The 24,556-nt window shown below is 39.4% G+C and overlaps 1 protein-coding gene across 1 annotated transcript in view; it reads right to left on the minus strand.

Annotated features, from left to right (window-relative positions):
- ArfGAP1 (ADP-ribosylation factor GTPase-activating protein 1) overlaps positions 1-24,556 on the minus strand; it is a 352,775-nt gene that overhangs the window by 302,715 nt on the left and 25,504 nt on the right. Inside the window, exons 5-8 of the mRNA XM_083121990.1 lie at positions 17,785-17,899; positions 13,722-13,844; positions 7,123-7,182; positions 3,239-3,372 (exon numbers count right to left, since the gene is read on the minus strand). Of these exons, the coding sequence (XP_082978116.1) occupies positions 3,239-3,372; positions 7,123-7,182; positions 13,722-13,844; positions 17,785-17,899 (432 nt within the window). The remainder of the gene's footprint in view (positions 1-3,238; positions 3,373-7,122; positions 7,183-13,721; positions 13,845-17,784; positions 17,900-24,556) is intronic.

Here is a 24,556-nt window from a genome sequence, read left to right on the forward strand (position 1 = left end):
ACGCACACCCTCATGTTGCACAGGTGTGCCATGATCTGCTGCGGCATTTCTGCTGGGAAGTCCTCGACCATCCTCCCTACCGACCTGATCTCTCGCCCAGCAACTACCACATCTTCAGGCTACTAAAAAAACATCTGAAGGGTCCCCGGTTTGCTAACGATGCTGAGGTCCATGACGTAGTTGAAGATTGGTCAACCACGGACGTTCTTCGCTCAGGGTATCCATACCCCTGGAACACTTGCTTGAACAGACAAGGTGACTATGTGTAGAGGATATGTCACCCATGGATCATTTTTACTTCCTGCATGTTCATATATTCCAACCAATAAATCATTACAGAAAAAGCCAAGAGTCTCACTTTCATTTGGGCAACCCTTATATACACAAATTCCTAATATTTAAAAGTAAACGTCTAACAGAAATTAAATACAATATTGTTAGAATTATCGTACATGAATCTAATGTTTAAATTCGCAGTTATTAATAATACAGAATGATTCAAAAGTCCGGTCTCATAGGTAACTCCGTTATTAGTGCACATAACGAAAAATGGAAAGAGGGGAAAGTAGTTGGAAATAGGTAAGTTTCAATCACAGCAGGCACTACCAGATCAATAAGGGCATGATAAATATTACTGACAAAATCTAGAGACCAATCGGCACTAAGAGGCAGCAATACCGTCCGTCAATAGCCCACCAGACAAGCAGCAGATCAGCAAAATCACAGTCAGGGGCACATACAATGACCCTTTGACACCTTGCGCCAATTCTAACCTGATCCCAGGGGTTTTTCCTGATGCACACATCCAACTCAGCTCCATCAGGGACACACTGGTCTGAAGTACCAGACAACTTTCGGCCTGCTGGTTACTTGACATCCCAGCGAGAAGCTAAGAGTCCTACCACCAGATGGTCAGTGTAAGTAGAGTCACAGCCAGGGACACGTCATCACACCAGGTGAGTAACAATGCTGACATTGTGGAACACAGGTTACAGGATTAAGATCAACACTGAGAAACTCGCATGTTTTTTTGGAAAATGGATAATTGCACAAGCTACCCCTGTAGCCCACCACTATAACTCCATTAAGCCTTGTTTCCATGATTATGAAAAACTAAATATGCTGACCAAGGCAGTAATTTATTTTATTATAAAACATAAACTAACGTAACGTTTCAACCTTCTAGCAAGGTCTTCTTCAGACTCTGTATCAAGTACAAAAGTAACCAGATACGACGAGAAGGGTAATATATATACACAAACATTACTCCCTCCAGACTATTTAGAAAGTTGTTAGGAACTTTCTAGCAGATGACTTTCACTTTCCAACTTTACTTTCACCTAAAAGGCTAAACACAATTACTTCCATATAGAATGTGGTTGGACTTTTTAATCTCACGCTCTTTTCCCTTCATTTTTCTTCCTTTTCCTCTCCTCTTTTTCTCTTGTCCTTTCCACTCTTTCCAACATCTTCTTCCATTCTTTGTTTCAACCACATTCTATATGGAAGTAATTGTGTTTAGCCTTTTAGGTGAAAGTAAAGTTGGAAAGTGAAAGTCATCTGCTAGAAAGTTCCTAACAACTTTCTAAATAGTCTGGAGGGAGTAATGTTTGTGTATATATATTACCCTTCTCGTTGTATCTGGTTACTTTTGTACTTGATACAGAGTCTGAAGAAGACCTTGCTAGAAGGTTGAAACGTTACGTTAGTTTATGTTTTATAATAAAATAAATTACTGCCTTGGTCAGCATATTTAGTTTTTCATTTCCCACCACTAGTTCCTTCTTTCTGTTCACTTATAATAATTATCTTTTCCCAAAATAAATTTTAAGCCAAACTGGCCCCAAAAAAAATTAAAAAATAGAAGTGCTCTTTTATGATTTTGCCTTTACTAAAATTACCAAAATGTAAATGCTCCACAATATTTTTCCAGTTAGAGGTAATCTAAAGATTTAAATTTCGATAAGGAAGTAAGTGCTTATACACAAAGAAGGTTAGTTGGAACTGGCTCGACAGTTTAAAGTGAAATCCAAACCACTAGGTGTCCTTACTGGGGATTGAACCCAGGATTCATTGATTACAAGGTAACAATGTTGCCATTGCCCCAATGGAGAGGCTGCACACATATTGAAATTGTATCTACTGTAAACACATCAGCATTTAAAAATATTTTCAAAAAATATTCATGGGGTTGAAAAAAACTGTACAGGGGAGAATCCATTTTCCAGAAGTCTTATATTGAAATCAACTTTCTTTTACTGATTATTTTCATCAAAGGGTCATTGAAAGTTTTTTTTCCAAATCCTAAACCTTACAGCTTACATAGTTTCCAGTTTTTCAACGTTAGCCTTCTCTATGCATCACAGTATGGTCTACAGATTTTTTCCACACATGTTCTTCGGACATTGACCAATTCCTCTACATCCAACACATGTATGTACCTTTCCTTCAGAAAATCTTCTTTACCACTGTCTCAATCATTACCGTCATTTAGATAAGCACTCATCATTTGAACATCACTAAAAACCATTGGATTCATCTAAAAAAAAATTACATAAGATATGACAGTAGTACTCCTGCACAATACTGCTGTACCCCACCAATTCAAGATAAGAAAAAAAATAAAGCTACCCACCGCATATTCCAACAAGCCATTAATGTGTATGGGAGGATGTGGAGCTACAGCCCCACACATTCACGATCTCAGCAATTTGGCCGATTGATTTGGTTTATTTACTTCACTTTTCTGCTACTTTTGACTATAGCTAGCTTTTGTGGTCTTACGGCAGGCAGCCTATATGCTGGCAAGGGAAGTGGGGCACGGGGAATATGCAGCAGACCAACCAGATAACAGCGGTGGCACAGAGAGTTACGGTGTCGCCGGAGGAGGTGCTGCATGCACCTTGTTCTATAAGCTGATGTGTTTTTTATCATGCTGGATAGGTCGCTTCCCCACTTCCCTTGACAGCATGTAGGGTGCCTGCTGTAAGACTGGAGAAGAGCAATAATCGCAAAGGTGAAGATGAATGATGGTATGATGAAATTGATGAAGGGACAGTCATGATGAACACCCACTGGGATTCGAATCTGGGACCCCTGGCATCGTACCATCTTCTCTACAACCAATGCTATTTGTATAGCAACAAAAATTGTAAGGCTAGGCTACCATGACACAATGATTGCAAGGTTAATATTTAACAGAATACAGCTCGCACAAAAAGTGCAAGTGGACACCTACCTTTGACCAGCACCTCCATCGAGCAGGGATGACTTCTCACATGAACGGGTTTCAGGAGACTCAAGGTTTTCATGGGTTGGATGCGAGGCTTGGGCCGACAGGTCCTTCCATCCCTTCTTCCCCAAATCACCAACCTAAGCAGAAATAAATATTTCCCAAATTGACAATGATCTAACATTGCTGCATTACAATATTAATCACAAGCATCACAGGTGCAGTAAAGAGGGAGGGGGTGGGGTGACAATTAAAATATTGTCCATACACTGCATGCATTGGCATCATGTGCCATCATAAAAAGGGCCATTTTAAGAGTGACAGTTTAATGGATCCTCACAATATGATTATATGTTTATTAAAAATATTAATTTCATGTTAGACAATTTATTTTCTATTAAAGGATGAAAATTTGTTTCATAATGACTTTTGTGCAACATTAATTATAATTTATATTTTTCATTTTTGCTAACACTGCATAAATATTGTAATATTTGTAATCCTGATGTTGCTATAGCAACAAAAATCAACAGTTATAAAAAGTAGCAGAGTATGTGACAAAAATGTAATACAGACAAGAGTAAACTGCATCTTGCGTTGTAATAATTTTGTTAATATATAAACCCACATAAGTTATATCTTCATGTTAGATTTCAAAATATTTATGAACTAACTCGAATTTTGAAAAATATTTAACAAGTGATTGTTGCAAGAGATAGAAAGGAAGGATTCAATAGAGAACATGAGAAAGGGAAAATAAATTTAAAAGAAGCAGACGAGAAGATAATTGAATGATTGGATTGATTGACTTGGTTTTTTACTTCACTTGTCTGCCACTTTGGCTAATCATGAAGATGAGAGTGAGTGTGATGTTAGAACACTCACAAAGAACGCCCATGCCCCCAAAGTGGTATTCAAACCCAGGTCCTCTGGCATCGTAGCATGCTGTGCTAACCACTATACTAGGGACATAGGCAGGCAAGAGAAGATGCATTTTCAAGAGATTGGTGATAATGATCAGCACTGGAAATGCTGGAGTTCACTTCACATCTTAGATATTACAACCAGACACTGTTTTCTATTTCTTGCCCACTTTTTTTACTAATCGCAATAATGAGGATGAGTAAAGATTAGATGGAATTGATAAAGGGACACTCGCAAAGAACATCAATCCCCAGACTGAAATTCGAACCTGGCAACTTCAGTGGCAAGATCGAAAGTTCACCATTTAACAAGATCGGCCATTAAACAATCTACAACCAGACATTTAGTCTTGCGTCCAGCATCCAGGAAACAATGGGGTTGGGGGGGGGGGGGGGAGATCATGAAGGATCTTACATTTAGAGCACATGTAATTTACATTAAGGGAATACGTCTTTCAGTTGGAGAGAAAAGAAAGTTGGAAAATCAAAAAGGATAAGTAAAGTTACCCTTGCATATTGAAACATATCACAAAGGCATGTGGGAGAGGGGATGTGATAAGAACCACTCCCAACCTGGCTTCAACCCCCACAGTTGCTTCATTGATTGATTCAGTTTTTTCCTGCCACTCTGCTATAAATAGTGATTTTTCAACAAAACTACTATTTTTACTTTTCAAAAATAGAAATTTATTATATTACTTATTATGAAAGTTTACGGTATTTTAAAGACTTCTGAAAAAATTGGAAGTTGATAGGTGACACCATTCCAGAGATATATAAAATCAAAAACATTCAAGATGACGGACTATTTTCAACATGGCGGCCGTCAGCATGCAGATGGCGATTGGCTACACGACTGAGCATATCTTAAGTGGTATAAAAATTAATTCTACGAAGTCTCTTGCTTCTATCAAAAAGTCAATGATTCCGAACTTATCCGCCAATCTGTGATAAAGACATGCCTTTTTGGTACTATCCTCCATTTGGAGACACTTTTTATGGTGTACCTTTAATTAAAGTACATTAAGACATATATCGTTTCAAAGCTTATGCAATGGGCTACAACTTTTATTGGAAACAATTTCTTGTCATTTAATTTGTTCAAAAGTTACAAGGCAAAAACTTCAAAAAGTACTATAAAAAATTTACTTTTTAAAGATTATTTTTTAAATTACGGCAAAATCACCAACATTATCGAAAACTTAAACAGAATATATTTTATAGCACATCTAATGAGGATTAAGACTAAAAAAAAAGATTACCTACCTACTACAATTGGTTACGGAGATATAGGTCAATAACGGAGAGTCTGCAACATTGATATTTGGGGGGCGCTGGGGGGGGGGGAAGTACCACGAGGAGGGGCGTGGACTTTTGGGATTTTGCACTACTAGTAGTGTTCTAACAACTGACCAAAATTCAGCTTTTACGGAATTATTCCCGACATTCGATGTTTTTTGTCCTTCTATTATTATTTTTAAAATGAAGTTTTTGTCAAATTACGTGGGTCGTTCAATATATAAGTTTCCATATGCTGTAAAAAAATTTATTTTTAAGATACATTAGAAAACTATACATACATGTGTAGGAGGATCCTTCCTCACTTCTCCACATAATCCCCATAGAGATTCAGACATTTATCCCACCGTTGCACCAATTTGTCCATACCCTTTGCAAGAAAATCAGGGCTCTGGCTATTGAGCACTACTGTCACATTACACTTCACTTCTTCATCTGTTTCGAAACGGTAACCTTGCAATTCAGACTTTAACACCGGAAAAAGATGGAAATCACTCTGCGCTAAATCGGGGCTGTATCGAGGGTGGAGCAGCCCTTCCCACCCCAATTCTTCAATTTTGTGTTGTGTTTGCACTGCTGAGTGGGGGCAAGCGTTATCGTCAAGAAGAATGACACCAGCTGACAGGAGACCTGGTCGCTTATGTCGAATTGCGTTTTTCAGTTTATCCAATGTTTGGCAATAACGGTCAGCATTAATTGTTCTTCCTCGCTCCAAAAAGTCCATCAGCAGAACACCCTTAGCATCCATGCTTCTTAACTCCTTATGACGCGAGCCCGTATTTTCCGAACAAGCATAATTATAATAGTATAATTATGGATCCCAATAGATATAGATTTAAATGTATCGGAGGCTTCATTCATTGTGGAAGAAATTAAATAATGAGAATGGCAGTATAGACCCACGAAGAAGTTACCTTTTTCACAAGTGGGGTAAGCCACCACGTTCGAAATTTAATCCTACAGAAGAGATCAAGAACCTTTGTTGAAAGGAGGACAACTTTGAATTGAATTGAAGGGAGTGTGTGTCCTCCCGAAACGTAACAGCAAAAATTGTGTTTATGTGCTTGTTAAGAGTCGTAAACTGCAACAAAAATAGTGAATTATTGTGTATTTCGATACATATTTTCAATGGTTACACTGGATTTTGAAATGTACCAAGAAATACTTCTCATATATGTAAAATTTATACAAAACAAAATATGTTGACATAAAAGCATTTATAATCAAATGGTTCATTTGATATTTAAAATATGTGTGCACACAATATTATAATGTAATAAATTTCTCTCAAAGATACAACATAAATGGGTTTACAAGTGTAATAATTGTATATATGTATATTATACACTGCTCACAAAAAGTTTGGAATATTGTTATATTAGACAATAAGTGATAGACACGACCTTGGAATGCAACAACATTACATAAGGTATCTGTCTGGTGGACGTTCTCGTCTTTTTGCCGACATATGCCACCATGCCTATCATCTATTGCCTAATATAACAATATTCCAAAATTATTGTGAGGAGTGTAATTATTCATTTTACATTACATGTATATGTCTTTACATGCAACATACAGAACATACATGTAACACACAGAAATGTTTGTGTTCAAGATAATGAAATAAATAATTTAATATTTACAAGTTTCAAAAAGCTCACTCACCTTGTAAGCAATGTTTGTAACCTGGTTTGTAACATCCTCTATAAGTTTTCCTTCTTTCACCTATCACAAAATAATAAATGAAAGAAAAAATAAATAGAACTGAACAAAAAATACAAAGCACTGTGATTAAGCAAACTAACTGAACTATGATGAACCAATATGGAAAGGCTTACTACTGAAAGTATCAAAATGTAATAAAGAACAGACTGAACGTGTGCTATCCCAATGGGTTGCTATCAGGTTGGCTGGAACGTATGCTGCCCCAGCATCATGTGACTATACTTAATAGACAATGCAGGTGCCAGAGTTAATAATAATAAAACCTCCCATTTTCTTTTCTGATAAAAATCTGACAAAAGTAATATTTGCTCTTCATTTACTCTTGTAGCGCCTTCCTCAGAAATGTACATAACTCCAATGCTAGAACAGATTTTTGGGAATCATCTTCCGGTGGTTCCCCTGTTTTTCATTTCTAATGATTTTCAACGTCCGGCACCGTGACCATGCAGTGTAAGGCATCGTGCTTTGGGCTCTGGCTACGGGATGCATAATGGCTCGAGTCTCCTGCGAGAAGCATAACAACTCTTCTCTCAAGATTTCGACCTGTGTATGGGACCATACTGAGGAAACTGGAGAGCTATGAATGAGTATCATAACCAGGTCATGGAAACCTACAACAATGAAAGGGGGTTGGCGTGCTGACCACACATCACCCTGTAACGGGTTGGATGATCTCCCACCTCAGCAGATAGGAGTGAGGCTGGCAGTCAGTAGGTAGGCCTTGGCCCTCATGGGCTGTTGCATCACGGGGTAATGATTTTCAACAAGAGTTCACACAACTGTAGGTCCAGAATGGTGCTACACCTTAGAATTTTTCCATTCAATTTGATTCTATGTAAAAATGCAAACTTTTAGTTTTTCTACTTTGATTAAAAATTATTTCAATGATTCTATAAGTTTATGGATGTCTAAAGAATATAAATAAATAACAACAAATTATATAAATTAAACAAAATTGACCATGCTCTGACAGAGGATTTTAAAAATTCTCTTACTTGCAAAATGATACATGCATGACACTTCAGACAAAAAAAATATTTGGTCTAGGAATTAATTCGTGCGCCTGGACAAGAGATGGCATAACGAGCGTATCGTCCCACAGTTCCGTGTAGCCACATATGCGTTGAAAACTCCTGTCAGCACGCATCGTTCGTAGTATAGGGCAGTTGATTGACGCATCAACAGCAGTATTTTGTAGTCAACTGAACATGGCGCAGTTCGTGCCAGATAAAGTGCTTTTGCGGGGTGTTCTGCTTCATTACTTTAACATGCCGAAAAGTGCTACCGAAAGTCATCGTATTTTGGTGGAAGTGTATGGTGACCATGCGCTAGCTGAGCGAACGTATCAGAAGTGGTTTGCATGGTTTAGAAGTGGTGATTTCGGCCTGGAAGACCAAGAGCGACCTGGACAGCCAAAAAAAATTGAAGACGAAGAATTGAGAGCATTGCTCGATCAGGATTCGTGTCAAACGCAGGAAGAACTTGCAGAAGCATTAGGCGTTGATCAAACAACAGTTTCCAAACGCCTCAAAGCCATGGGAATGATTCAAAAGATGTCACATTGGGTTCCACATGAATTGAAAGACAGAGACGTTAAAAGACGAAAAACCATTTGCGAATTGCTGCTTCAAAGACAGAAAAGAAAGGGGTTTTGGCATTGCATTGTTACTGGCGATGAGAAGTGGATCCATTACGAGAACCCAAAACGAAAAATGGCCTGGGTGAAGCCAGGTGAACCAGGTCCATCACAACCGAAATGAGAGATTCACTGTGCAAAGGTTATGCTGTGCATATGGTGGGATATGAAAGGTGTGGTGTACTATGAGCTGCTGCAACCTGGTGAAACTATTAATGGAGAACGTTATCGACGACAATTAATGCGTTTGAAGCAAGCTCTGGCCAGGAAACGACCAGAATGGGAGAACAGACACGATAAACTTATTTTTCAACATGATAACGCTCGCCCACATGTCGCAAAACCGGTCAAAACCTATTTAGAAAATGTCGGATGGGAAGTTTTACCCCACCCGCCGTATTTACCAGATGTTGCTCCTTCGGACTACTACTTGTTCGATTGCATGAATAACGATTTGATTGGACAGTGGTTCACTTCTTCAGAAGATATCGAAAAATGGGTCTCTGACTGGATCCCTTCAAAGGATGAGGACTTCTTTCGCCACGGAATCCGTAACTTGCCTGACAGATGGGCGAAAGTGGTGGCTCGCGAAGGGCAATATTTTTCTTAAGGTATTTATGTATTTTGTGTTTGAACTACAGCTTCAATGTGTGCGTGACAACCGCACGAATTAATTCCTAGACCAAATATATGCATGCATTTTGCTATAACTGTATCTACATTCAAAAGTATACATATCGAGATATTGAACAGCTACACTATCAAAACCTCAACAGAAAAATAACAGTCATTGTTAAAACCACCACCTTTGCACATTAAGTAAGGATATTCATGCAACCTATGTTCATTTCAGCATTTCGACCTAGCACAGACAGCAACACCACATGCTCAATCTAACGTAAAGCATTTGCAGAATCCACTGGGAGTACAACAGTGTATATATACAGGGTTAGTCAAAATTATGTTAACACGCAATGGACAAAATACGTAGAGGTCAGAAATACAGTTATGATTGAAATGTATTGGAAGATTTGTAGGTGGTGCACAGCTGATCATTGGAAATGTCTTCAATCTCTTCTCTTTCTCTTTTTAGGTGACATAATGGCCGACCGATTGACACTGGAGCAAAGAAGATATGTATTATCCATACCCCGTGAAATGTGTGTACGGGCTTTACGTGCTGCTGTTAATCGGTGGTTTTTATGTGTTGAATGTAATGGCGCACAGGTTGAGTGCGCAAGTCTGTAGCACTTGCAGCATATCATTGCCTACATTCCATGTTTATAGATGTCCGTCAAGTTCATTGTTCATACATTGTTTCTGCCATTTGAGTGTTCACATAATTTTGACTATTGAGTGTTAACATAATTTTGACTAACCCTGTATAATAAAACTAATACAGGTTTCAACTCACCTCTACTCCTAAGCACCGGTAAGAAACACATATACGCAGCAGAAAACATGCATTTCAATAAATGCAGTGCAATATATGTCTCGATGATTGGTATTGTTTCAGTATATTGGTTTATAAGTTCATTAAGAAAGTTGTCCATAATTACATCAAACATATTTTTCTATAAATTAGCCTGAAACAAGAGCCCACGTATCTACCTTAGGCAGATTCTTCATTTGCTTGCTTCTCAAGCAAAAGGGACTTGACGATGATGATAGGAATGTGGTAGTTGAAAAAAACTCTTTTTAAGTCCAATTGAAGTTTGGATAATTGGGACTATATCTACAGTTTTAAATTGGAAATCAAACCTCTGTGCAATGTGCCTTCACCAGTAATGAAATCCACAACCCCCTTATTACAAGGTTACAAGGCAACAGTGTTACCACTACATCATCAGTAAGGCCCGTTCATCACAGAAATCAAGGTTATTTATTTAAAGTAAAAGAGCATATTAGAGTTGGAAGTGGTCGGAAAAAACTGGCTTTTTTGAAGAAAAAACTGATTTTTTCTACGGCTTTTTTGGTTGGGCTTTTTTCGGGTTTTTCGCAAAAGTGTCTCAAATCAATGAAAATACAAAGAGTAGGTAGTATTTTTCCTATTTCATGGTTCTCGTTTCTCTCCCTGCTGTAAAATAGACACTCATTTCTAAATATAAAATACAATTTACAATATGAAGTTCGTAGCTAGACATAAACACTGTTTTCAAAAAACTAGCTTTTTTAATGGGCGGTTCTTTCCGAGTGTTATCTTTATATTTCGGTAGGTTTATTAAATATATCTATGTAGCATAAACATATTCACATAACTAGAGTAGTTTTGTATGTGTTTTTAATAGAACGTAATACAGTATAATATCATTTTCAATGTTTGAATTTGTTCATTCCGTTCATTTCCACACAAAAGCGCAATTGTCAGTGTAGTGAATTCCGCACTCTTTCCTATATGCCCGGAGTATTTTGTATTTGTGCACATGCATCAATCACACATTCCACTAACTCTGCAACATTATCGACAGGAGAGCTGTACACCATGCTCTTCACGTGACCCAAAATACAAAAATCCAATGGATTTAAATCAGGTGACTGTGGTGGCCACAATACAGGCCCCGCACGACCTATCCAGTGCCGACCATAGCATCGCAAAAGGTACCGCCGCACAGGTAAGCAAAATGTGCTGGTGCCCCATCGTTCATGAACCACACACAACTGCTGGTGAAGGGGAACATCTTCCAGGAGGCGTGGAAGATGATACGTAGCAACTGAAGGTACCCACGACCATTGGGTTTGGGTGGCAGAATGTGAGGTCCCAATATGAAATCACCTACTACACCCATCCACACATTCAAGGTGAAACGTTGCTGATATCATGCCTCAAACATTTCATGGGGTTTTTCGTCACACCACACGTGAGTATTATGAAAGTTCACAATTCAGTCACTAGTTAATCCAGCTTCGTCTGTGAACAAAATGTCACCTAAGAAGCATGGGAGTAATGCAAGTTTTTGCAGCATCCCCTCACAAAACCCAACCCTGGCCTCGCAATCCGTTGCTTGGAGACCTTGTATGCATTGGAGATGGTACGAGTAGAGCAACTGGCGGTGTAAAATGTGCCACACACTGATGTGAGAAACACCTCAAAACTGTGCCGCGATCCTCCTAGTTGACGTCCCTGGTGCTTCTTCAACGCGTTGTAAAATGCTTTCCTCTTCTTCCACTGTGATACATGTTGGCTTACCGCTTCTTTCTCCATATTCAAAACTCCCATGTACTCGGAGGCTTTGATTTAATCTTATGAACACAAAACGATCAGGGTGCTGTCAGCGAGGAAAAGCTTCCTGGTACAGGAGTACAGCCTCCACTGCATTACCGTCGAATCTCGCGAATCTCGTCGGTGAGCGAATGGCGGCCACGATTAAATTAGTTATACCAGTTCGAACTGCTGTGTGGAATATATAGTGTAAATTTTTTAACCGAAATAACCCTGTGTGCAGTGATAAAGTGTATATTTAAATAATTTGCATACTGGTTGAGTGGCCGCGGTGGCTCAGTCGGTAACGCGTCTGACTACCATGCTAGAGGTCCCGGGTTCGATCCCCGGCCGGTTCAAATCCGGGAACTTTTCTAACGGTGGAAGCGGCCCCGGCGCCTACCCAGCGTCGAATAAAATGGGTACCTGGGGGAAACCCTGGGGGGTAAAGGCGGTCAGGGGCGTGATGCTGATCACATCACCCCCACTCACGACCGGATCAAGAAAGTGTGGGGCGTTACCCCCACACCCCCTATACGCCTTCATGGCGTGGTGCTATGCACAGGGGAACACTTTACCTTTTTTTACCTTTACTGGTTGGAAGTAGCCAACAATTTCTTTTGTCAGACTATTGTGTGTAGCCATTATACAATAGAAAATTTTGGGCTGACATGACTCCTGTTTGCAGTGATTTATTAAGTACAATATTGGACTGCTGTCTCTAATGATGAGTTCCTGGTTTATTTTAAGCAACTATAAAGAATGTACAGATATGTTTCTATATTTTTTAACCACCTATTTCTTTTTGTAAGTCTATCTTCATTATTTTGAGTTAAATTTCATTGCCTTTTTTATTGATTATTTGTATTTTAATGCTTATCTTGAAAATTATAAGTGCTTATTTGCCTGCCTATTTTATATGTTTTTAGTGCCTAAACATCCGGTCTCTAGTCATTACAAACTTATAAACTCATAACAGTAACTTTAAGCGAAATAGGTTAGCTGTAATTGGCAAAAAAAACTAAAAAAGTCAAAATTTGTTGTTTTTTTCAAAAAGGCTGCTTTTTATCGAGAAAAAAAACATCCATTCAAAAAAGCCAGCTTTTTGCAAAATATATCCAAAAATGTAACTAGTAGGGAGGCAAAAGTTTCTTTTTTGCATTTTCTTGTTATTCTGTGTCACTTTTCTCTTTTTTGTATTTTCTTGTTATTCTGTGTCACTTTTCTGACACTTTTGGACAATTGCGACAATGAGAATGAGTGTTTTGATGAAATTAATGAAGGCATACTCACAAATGCTTGGTCCAATTGCGAGGAAAAAATGTGAAATGTGTTCATAGTTTCCAATCCTAGCAAGCATATAATAATAATTTCCCTGATTTTTCAACACCTTTTCATTTCTAGGTTGATTTCCCTGATTTTTCTAGGATTTCTAGCTCATTAGGAATTCCATTCAACCTGGGATTGATCACACCAAGGAAGGGCATTAATCGTAACACTGTGTGGGAACTTGACTAGCTTCAAAAACCAATATAATTTCTGTGTCGTTCTCAAATACAAGTACCATTTTTGAAAACAATATTTGAAATAACAGAACACCTAGCCCTTAACATAGTCACACACTTTTGCGCAACAAAATTAGCTTGCAAACTTAAATCTCCATATCAACTATCAATAATGATAAAAAGTACCATGTTTCATTACCTTCTCACCAACTGTTGCACTAATTTCCGACACCTTCTGGGTGGCTATTCCTCCGATTTTTATGGCCCCCTCAGTTGCCTTGCTAGCTATCTTTGTGGCTGATACAGAGAACACCGACCAACCCTGAAATAGGCCCAAAAATAATCATAGAAAATACCTTCCTTTTGATCTCATTATGATACAAGGCCTGTTAAAAAAGAAACCAAACTCTTTTTGTAAAGTTTGTACATAAATGCGTTGAAGAGTACCAACAGTGGTGGCACCTATCGGTGTCCTTAGTTAATAACTTGGATCAGTTTCAAAGCTGTTGCTAACCACAGTAACGCAGTGGATCACGTTGACTGCAGATGCGTTGAGTGCCTGCAACTATTTTCAGTTACCCTACCATGAAGGAACTGGATAAGTTCTGTGCAAAACTGCAGAAAACTTTCAAAGAGACGTACAGCATGTTACATGAAGCCTATGGTGAGGAATGTTTCAGATCAGGTCAAACCTCCATCGAGAAAGACACAAAATCTGGATGCCCATCCACCTCTACCGACATCAATCACATGGAAAGGGTGTGGGAAGTTATGTGTGCAAACGTCATCTCACAATACGTGAAACTGCAGCATTTTAAGTTAACGTCATGCAACAATTACGTGAATAGGTGCAGCGCAATAGGCCACAGATGTGGCAGAACAAGAAGGTTCATGAAAGTAATGCATGTGCTCATTCCTCACTTGCTGTCCGGAATATTTTGGCAAGGCACCAGACACCTGTTGTCCAACAACTGGCCTACTCCCCTGATTTGGCACCGGCAGACTTCTTCCTCTTCCCCAAGTTGAAATCAACTCTCAAAGGTCACAGATTCCACACAATAGAAGAGATCAAGGAGAATTCGCGAGGCACCTACGGACCATTCCAAAACTGGAGTTCCAGCAGGAATTCCAGAACTGGAAGAAATGCTGGGAGGGGTGTGTGCACAGTGGAGGGGAGTACTTTGAAGGAGACAAGTCCAAATAGCTGGTGAATATTACCAATTTCTCAATTTTGTAAAGTTTGGTTTCTATTTCAACAGCTGTTGTATAATTGTACTACTCAAATTGTAGCACAATCTTATATACTACAAACAAATACTTGTACAACTATGGACGTTATCTTTCTGACATTCTTGACAAGACTTGTGGGCACCATATGACCCTTCAATGTTGCCAGTTCTTGTAAGGACACGTCAAAGAGCAGTGTTGGTCGATGGAGAATTCACTTCCGAATGGAAAGTGCAAAAGGGCATGAGGAGAGGAGGCAGTGGGAACACAAAAATGTAGCAAAATTTTTCTATCCCCAAGCTATGAAAAAATACTTATCTTTTAGTTTTACCGAGATTTTACTTTCATTGATTATAATCTAACAATCTCCAAAAAATAAAAAAAACATTTTTTACATGTACCACAATGATAACACCATTTTAGCTGTTTATCTAAGAAAAAAGTCACAGAATTTAAACCTATTAGCAATCTATATTTTAATTAACCATATGATTGAAAAGTTCAAAATCAATAATCCAAAAGAAAATTGTTAAATTCAAGCCAAGTTTTCCAGATTGAATGGATGCACATAATTATGAAGCACTATTTCTAGGGCTGAGCCAATACCACTTTAAACCGATACGGATGCCGATACTCTTACCGATTCACACCGATACTTGAAAATTGCAATAATTAAAATTTGTTCAAAATATTGATCAATATTGATGTCTAAATATTCTCCTCCAATTATATGCATCAATTTTCCAAAAAAAATTGCTTTAGAATATTCAAAAAATCCATAAGAATATTAAAATGTATGTTATGTAATCACAAAATATAGTTTTTAGTGCAAAATGAAAAGAAAGTTTGGATTTTGTATAATTTCTAGGAAAATTAGACTTAGCAAAAGTGTCACGCGGCATTTTTACGGACCCCGTGAAGACCAATATGCTGGAAAAGTATCGGCTGGTATCGGTTGATGAATTCCAACCGATACTTTCCGATACTGATATTGGCCGATACGATACATCAGGATCGGTATCGGCTCAGCCCTAATTATTTCAGTAGAATATCATATACAATATCAGTTGGTATCAGAAATTAGAATTCACAAGAATAACAGACATGCATTTAGCAATAGTAGGTTTGCATAATTGATAACTAAACCTTACTTGGAAAACAAAATTTAGCTTTCACTTCACTAGGTAAACTGCAACCATGAAGAGGGGGTAGAAAACCAATTAAATAAACCAGAGAATAAATACAGAGAAATATATATCATCCATGACTTACACAGAACTGGAACGTAATTCTTATGCTTATTTCATTCTGCAACTTTTAGCAAATTGCAACAATGAGAATGAATAACAATTACAAAACATTGATCAGTTGAATTGAATCTGAACCCATGATCAAATATATGGGTTTGAACCTACGGATAGTGTGTTTATTTATTTTTATTTATTTATTTAATAGAAGATTCCAAATACAGCGTTAGCCATTTTACATTGGAACAATTTTATAGAACATAAGGACAAAAAAAATAACAACATAATACAACAAAAAAAATAACAGAAAAATTACATGTGGTTAAGAGTGCAACGTCCCACCTACACACAATTACCACACTCTAAACACTTCACTTAGGAGGATGGCAAAAGTCTACCCATAGGCACTAACTTTTTGTCAGCCGTAGAACATGGACTCAGAAATATCTCAGGGCTTGCTGGGTGTAAGGAAAGACTATAACAGCTTAATATATATATTTTTATATGTTTATTATAGTCTCAACACAAGGGTGTCCGTTTGCACACTTACACACGTGTCTTTACCTGAAACCCTTACTACGCTACATCAGTCAGCACGTCATACGCTTCGTCGACAATTCCACTCTCCAGGATTGTCCAGGGAATGGAATCCAGTGCCGAACGGATGTCACCCCAGGGTGCTTTGCTCCAAACAAGGTATTGCCATCCAGGGGGTGGGAGGTCGTTCACTCTCCAGGTGGTCCGGGAGCCAGAATACAGCGTCCAGCGATTCATGGTCCGAAGGGATGAGGTTTCTCGAAGGGGTGATGTGCGCTGAAGGGAGTGATGAGAGAATGTAGTCCAGGTTATTGTCTTTTCGTGCATTGAACATATTGTGCTGTTGAAGTCTTAGGCCACGTATGAAGTGATCCATGAAGTACTTGTCATTCTTGTCGTTTGTAAAGCCATGCGTGGAGTCTGTCCACGTAATCGAGAGATTGAAGTCTCAGAAAAGAATCACGTCGCCCATAGAGGATGCCGACAGCACAGAATCGTAGCAAGCCTCCAGAACTGCTACGAGGCAAGTTTTGTGCGGCCCGTAAAAAACAACCGATGAAAAGTTTGTTTTTCTTGCCGAGAAGCACCTGAACCCACAGAATTTCACAGTCGCGATGCAGGTCACTTCGCACGACACTTTTCCATTTGTTATTTACGCAAAGCATCACTCCCCTGCCCCTTGAGCCTCGGTCTTTCCTGTACATAGTGAAATGTTTTGAAAAGGGCAGTTCGGAATCCAGTACATTGTCGTTGAGCCACGTTTCGGTTATTGCATAACAGTCCTGCTCCATAAATTCTCCCAATTCCGAAGTGCAGTCAGAAAGTTTATTTTTTACGCTCTGAGTTTTATGATAGTATGCACTGAATATGTTTTCCATTGGCCTGGGACCTGGGTTTAACTTAATGTCTCCACACAGCAGCACAAGAAAAAGAAAGTTCAAGAGTCGGTGAGGCGGGTGCTTACCTTGGCCACTGTCCGTTGCACGTGTCTCCCTCGGCAAAGCAGAGAAAAGCATCGGGAGGATGCCTGCTGCTGGAACAATAAATCACCTCTCGCTGCATTTCCACTCACTCGGGTTAATGTTTTTACCGTCGGCACTGTTCAATAGCAATAGCTTAACACCCGTGCAAAGTACCACAATAGAGAAATAAACTGAGAACACAGAAAATCCATTAACCATTAAATCATAGAAATATGACTTCAAAACACACTCACAGAAATAAAATAAAATAAAACAAATTGACACCTACACTGGCAAGAGAAGAAACAGCAGTATCAAAAAATTCTTGCGAACTACTCCTAGGTGGTGGTTCCATGGAATATCCAAATCCAGAATAGCGGCCTCCTTGGGATGGTGGGATATCACTGTAACATTCCAAGTAAAATATTAAATTAATACCATATAGTTTGTACTATCTACAAATTCCAGCAAAAAATGCAGGATTGGCCCTATGTCCCTGATATACCATGCCACTGCTTTACCATCTGAGCTTGGTTTCACCTGAATTTTTTGCTTCTGCTCAATAGGTCAGTTGATAAAGCAAGAGTATGGTATGCCAGAGAAATGTGTTTCAGTCCAGGTTAAGCCTGCATCTTCGCTTAAATTTCTACATAAAATATTATTTCATATTTTTTCTCGTACAACAATGTTCTTCTTATAAAGTTTACATAATAACTGTTGGATAACAGCAAATGTTATTATTAAAGTGATTTTTATTCACTACATTTTGTCGCATGAGAACGTGAGGAACATAACTCCAAAAATACAGTTTTTGGTTTTGTTTAACGGATCTCCTTTGAAGAGCTCTATGGAATCAGATCAACGTGTCTCGACTTCTAATCCTTAGTGGTAAGGTGGAGTCACATATCTCCAATTTACTGACCTTTTAAGAGTCGGACATATTCCTAAAATACATTATTTCCTCTCTCCTCTACAATTGATAATTTGGAGTTAGGTCTTTCTCGTTCTCACACAAGAATTTGGTGTCAGAAACTCAGAAATTTTTCATCCTTAAGCTATGAAGGTAAGCTTGAAAAAAAAATCAGGGGAACCAGGTCAAAACAAGTAACATTTAATGTATTATTTTGCAATTGTATGGATAAGTAATGAATATTTCATGATGTAAATAGAGCAAAAAATAATACTAATATACTTTTAAACCCGTAAAAGCAAATAGGTGGAAGTTAGCACAAAGAAAACAATATACAGTGAAACTTCTCTCAATTGACCTCTAAATAATGGACATTTTTCTAATTCTCCAGCAGAGATATACTGATATATATATATGGAGAAGTTACTTCTCAACAACGGACATTCTCAATAAAAGGCTATGACACTGAAAACTATACCCCATCACTAGCTTAAAACATCCAAACAGCATTATGAAAGACAAAGGCAGTTACTGGAATTTGGAGGTAACAATGTTGCAATAATGGGAAAACATGTCTATTGTCATGCAGTAGTTCCCATGAATTGTGGTTAGCCAGATGTGTTTACGCATTTTATTGGTATGCTGGATATAAAGTAAATGAAATAGACTGAATAGATTATCTAGATGGATCAGAATACGTGCTGTTCTATCATGACTTCACAGCTACACAGTATACAGTGGAACCCCGATTTTACATTCTCAAATTTTATATTTTTCCCTTCTCAGTGCACCCACTTTTTTTTGGCACAACAAATTCACTCAGCACAAACATGGTTGCATTCACAAATGTATCAGAAAAGAAACCTATGAAATCATTCACAACAGCCCAACACTAAATACAGGGTGTACACAACATTCGTAGGTGGTATAACCAGTTTAAGATGACAGGATGCTTGTGTAAAGGTAAAAGTTCCGGATGGCCGTGTGTATCAGGCGAGAAGGTGGAAAGCATCAGAACGGCTTTCACTCACAGTCCTAGAAAATCTGTGCGGCAGGCGAGTCAAGTACTAGCAATGCCAACAATGAGTGTGAAAAGTGTTAAGGAAAGACCCCAAATGAGACTGTACCGTCTGCAGCTGTTGCAGGCCCTATAAAGCCTGCAGATCATTTGGCTCGTAGGATCTTCTGCACACAAATTCTTAATAAAGAAGATGATGATTTTTTTAGTTGTGTGATTTTCAGCGATGAATCCACATTTCATCTAAAGTCCGCCTGGATAAGAATGGACTTGAGGAAACCCAGACTTTCCGCCTCCAGTTTGTAAAAGTATAGTTTGTGTTTTTTAGGCAATTCACAGCTCGCACCTTCAACATACACACCCATACATCTTAAAACCTTGTCCCTAGGTTCAAAACCTACAGTCTCTGAAATTCTGTGGATATAACTATTGGCAATAGATAGGTATTTCCTCAAATTATAACTTAATGCCCATTTCCCTTTTGATATATACAGGTTTATTCGTATCTTATTTACATAAGTTAAATCTTGGCCGTTATTCGCAAAATCCACATTTCAATGTGCTCTGCCCCCCCTACCCCTTCCCGAAGAGTGTGTGTAGACTCCTGTAGCCACTGGTTTCAAGAGTAAAAAAGAAAATAACCCTCCAGTACCAAAAAAGGTGGCTGAAGGTATGTGTACAGTACATGTGTACCCGGTTGCCCACATGAAATGAACTATTGAAATGAGGACTAAAAGTGGCAAATGTTGTAAGTGCCAAAAGCGAAAGTGTTGGGAAATCGCATCGTTCCGCACATCAGCCCGTAAGAACGTGAACACTAGTGACCTCTTTACATGCCCTTTGAACTACTTAAAGGGCTACCAGCCACATTTCACGTTTACCACATTATGAAGCATGGTACATTTCACAGTTTAACGTGGAAAACTGCATTTGAGTTATTGTGGCACTTACAGCATTTACCAATTTTAGTCTTCAAATAATGTGAAAAGAGCAAGTGTGTGTATTAGAAGAAAGAAAATTAACATCCCCATCGGTTCACATAGTAAGGAAAGAAAGCTCGCAAAGCCGCTCCCCTTAGAGAAGAAGACACCTCTTTACATTGCAGTCCTCTGCAAACATCTGAGACCCACTGCTCCCTTCCCTTCCTATTTATTTATAGGCCCCGCTAATGACCTAACCCATTACTGGAAACTAGCTGCTGGTCGGCTGTTCAGCGACACACCTACCTACGCCAACGGCCAAGGATTCAAACATACAGGAAAACATAGACATACACAACATTACCAAAACACATGAAACTAAAAACTGACCGACCCAATTAAATTAACAAACATATAAAATAAAAAGGATCAAGTAATGATCGCCTGATTTTTGTCCAGTCGTCCACAACACATCTTCCTGTCAACAAGCTTCCTTCGCTCGCATTTAAGGGAGAGGCAGGGAATCGGAGACCCATTCGCTTGCTGGGCTGCGGCACTCATTAGACTTTGCTGTCTAATTGGCCTTGTTGAGAGTGCCACTGGTTGCCGCACCACGGCAACTCGACAAAACCGACTGGTTCAGCAACTCATGTGACCCTCCTTGGCTTTCGACAGAAAAGATAAAAATAGAATTTCCAAGTCCATTCTCTGGCCGGAACAACTTTAAGTTGAAAAGTGAACAAACATAACACACAGACGGGGAGGTCAAGTGCAAATCTTCGCTGATATGCCCGTTGAACTGTAACAACTGAATTAGACCTCGCGAATGGTCTGCCAAGCGGCAGAGTTAGGAAACAAATTTTGTGCATGCGTAGAATTGAAACTTGGTGAGTTACTCTTTCATTTCACTCCGATATTCATTTGTGTACACCTGGTACAGACCAAGGTCTATTATTTTCCTGTAGTTTACAGTTATTACAAGCAAAAGGAAACAGTTTTTCGTTGTGATGTTTCAGGAGAACACACGCCTCCTTCATCCGACATTTATTTTCATTTTGACTATAGAGACAGTTATAACAATGGTTAGTTTTTTTTTCACACCAAGGTATGACTGTGAAAATTAATTTTTAACAAAATTACGGTAATAACAAAAAGAATGTCATCTAGTGGCATCTAGTAAATAAACCTGTAAAAAAAAAGCACGAGTATGGGCAAAAATAGTCATATATACACTTGGTTGTTATAATATTTATTGCTTTACAATCAACAGCATTCTGCTAACTTATGCATGCGTTGTGTGTAGAGGGCTGCATAGTCTGCCTTTCACCTACCCGCTGCCCGCTTCCATGCAAGACCAGGTATACCTGCTCGCCTGCCCACGGCAACGAGTCGACTTGCATCTTTACCCGGGTTCTTGGTCTTCAAGGCACTCTGCGCTTACAAGGTAACTGGGCATTCAACAAGACCCGGGCGCCTACAAAACCTGCTGGAAGGAAACAGCCCTCCGGCAGCGTGTTGCTCCAGGTGTTTCATCACCACGCGGACAGCTACAGCAAGTGTTGCCTACTTACGTAGCTTCTAAATCCTACGAAGTCCTAGGAGAAGCTCTCTCCTCCAAGGAGAATTTATATACTTAGCGATTTCAGTTCAGCGTAAGCAGTTTTTATCTGATTGCCAGGAAATGCACGCAATAATACAGCTTCATATATCTAAATGAATGATCGAGCAAAACAAAAATCTTCTCACTGAAAACTAATTGATTTTCATTGCATGGTGCCTTAACCAGGCACGCAGTGGCGCAACCAGAGGGGGGGCAGGGGGCATTGCTCACAACCTTGGACGGAAATAAAGTGTAGCGGAGGGGTCAGGGTGGTGGTCAAACATTAAAGTACAAGAAAAAACAGGCTAGCAGAATTTAAGAGTAGCAGGGCTAAAGAGTACTCAAGGTGGAATTAATTTTCATATTTTTCTTGCATTTTCCACTCCAGACGGCCAAGGGCACCTGCAGAGGGGGAATGGAGGGGTAATTGCAACCCCTTGATTTCAAATTTTATGAAAGTAGAAATATATTATAATATATTATACAGTCTCATCAAGTTCAATGCCGTAGCAAGGGGGTAGCGGGAGTCGGCCCTGGGTGCCGAACGATCTAAGTGAGAAAAGTTTTAAAAAGAGAATGCCATGGCGGCCCGTGATATTATTTGCTATTAATGTTGGCTTGTTCCGAGTTGGATGAATTGATTATGTAATGTATTTAAATAATATATATGCTTTAATGAAATTTTGAATATGTACACAATTTAGTGTTAGCATATGTATTTCTTATTTTACCTCGTTCCATGTGAAGAGAAAATATTGTAGATGGAAATTTTACATGCCATATGTATGTACATTCGGAATGCATTTATCATGCACTGTCTTTCTTTAAAAAACAGTTTGTGTGCTTGTTTTACATTATTAGCTAATGTGAAATTGACGTGTTGAAAAATATATTTCTAATCCTCTGTTTCAACACAAATGCGTGAGAACCGACTTCTATCTCCTTTTTGCATGATTTATGAGGATAATAATGCCTTTCATGCTACTTTATTACTATTATTGTTATTGGCACGTTTATCCAAGTACTTGCCCCCCCCCCCCCCCAAACGAGGGTAACGGCAATGCCCCTGGCTGGCTACGGCCCTGGTGTTCGCAGTAGAACAGTGTGTTGTTCGACTCGCGACCTCAGCGTCGAACGTGACATGTTTCAGTCCTGCCCTATATATACGTATATTGGTTGTTTACGACATATACTTATGGATCCTGTGCCACGGAAAACCTATTTCAATGTGTGTGTGTGGGGGGGGGATAGCAACATTCGTAAATCTTATTTCATTGGCGATGTGGCTTACGAAGCTTCGAGTTCCCTTTTTTAAGTATTGAAAATCTATTGCAGTTGGCAACACTACAGAGTGGTGTGCGCCAGGTGCAGTTGCTACTCGAAGCAACTACGTCATGCAGAGGGAGGGGCGTGCAGTTGATTGAATGAACGCACTGAGACCTACTAGGTATCTTACGACTGCGGGTACCCGGCAGGTTTTCAATACCTGCCAAGAACGATCTGGGCAGATGGTCAGGCAAGGTGCTCAAACGAGGGTGTTGCGCAGGTTGCATGGCATTTCAGGAGCGATGTCTCGCGAACGGGTCTGCTCCAGGTCTTGTGCAGGCCTCTGGTTGTGTGGCAGCACAGTACCCCATCCTACCAAAGGCCACTACAAAGTATCCAGAACAAGGCACTAAGAAAAAATCTGATGCACATCAGTACGTATATAACATTCAAATAAGAGAAGCATTAGATCATGCTACTTTATTACTATTATTGTTATTGGCACGTTTATCGAAGTACTTGCCCCCCCCCCCCCCAAGCCGCGGTGGCTCAGTCGGTAACGCGTCTGACTACCATGCTAAAGGTCCCGGGTTCGATCCCCGGCCGGTTCAAATCCGGGAACTTTTCTAACGGTGGAAGCGGCCCCGGCGCCCACCCAGCGTCGAATAACATGGGTACCTGGGGGAAACCCTGGGGGGTAAAGGTGGTCAGGGGCGTGATGCTGATCACATCACCCCCACTCACGACCGGATCAAGAAAGTGTGGGGCGTTACCCCCACACCCCCTATACGCCTTCATGGCGTGGTGCTATGCACAGGGGAACACTTTACCTTTTTTTTTTAGATCAAGAAACGCTATTTGAATACATACAACGAGAAATGTTGAAATTCTGGGCACTCAACCTCATAATAATCAGACCATAAATATCATAGGCGAACGAAATCCAAGAAGATGCATTCACAAAATGCCAAGAGTTAATTAAAAAACAAATCTAATATGCCAGTTTATTAATGCAACCTAAAGAAAATGAAAACCAAGCAGTGTCATGTCTGGAAACCACTTGGGTGGGTGACCATATATCAGGGGCGTGCCGTGAATTTTCGCGATAGGCAAGCAATGGGTCAGTTTTTCATTTAACAACATTTTCAAATGTAATATAGAGGGGGAGTAAGGGTAAATTTGGAGCGAAAATTACCAAAAATTTGACGTCGGTGAAAAATTTTAGGAGAGTATTGAGGAACTTTGGGGGGAGGGGTTGTGAGATGTGTATGGATAAATCACTGGTATACACATAGCAGGGTGCTGAAATTGTAAAGGGGGTCTTGCTCCCCTGCTAACCCAGCCCCT

This window comes from Lepisma saccharinum, chromosome 5 (assembly GCF_977018435.1).
Source record: "Lepisma saccharinum chromosome 5, izLepSacc3.1, whole genome shotgun sequence".
NCBI classification, from domain to species: domain Eukaryota; kingdom Metazoa; phylum Arthropoda; class Insecta; order Zygentoma; family Lepismatidae; genus Lepisma; species Lepisma saccharinum.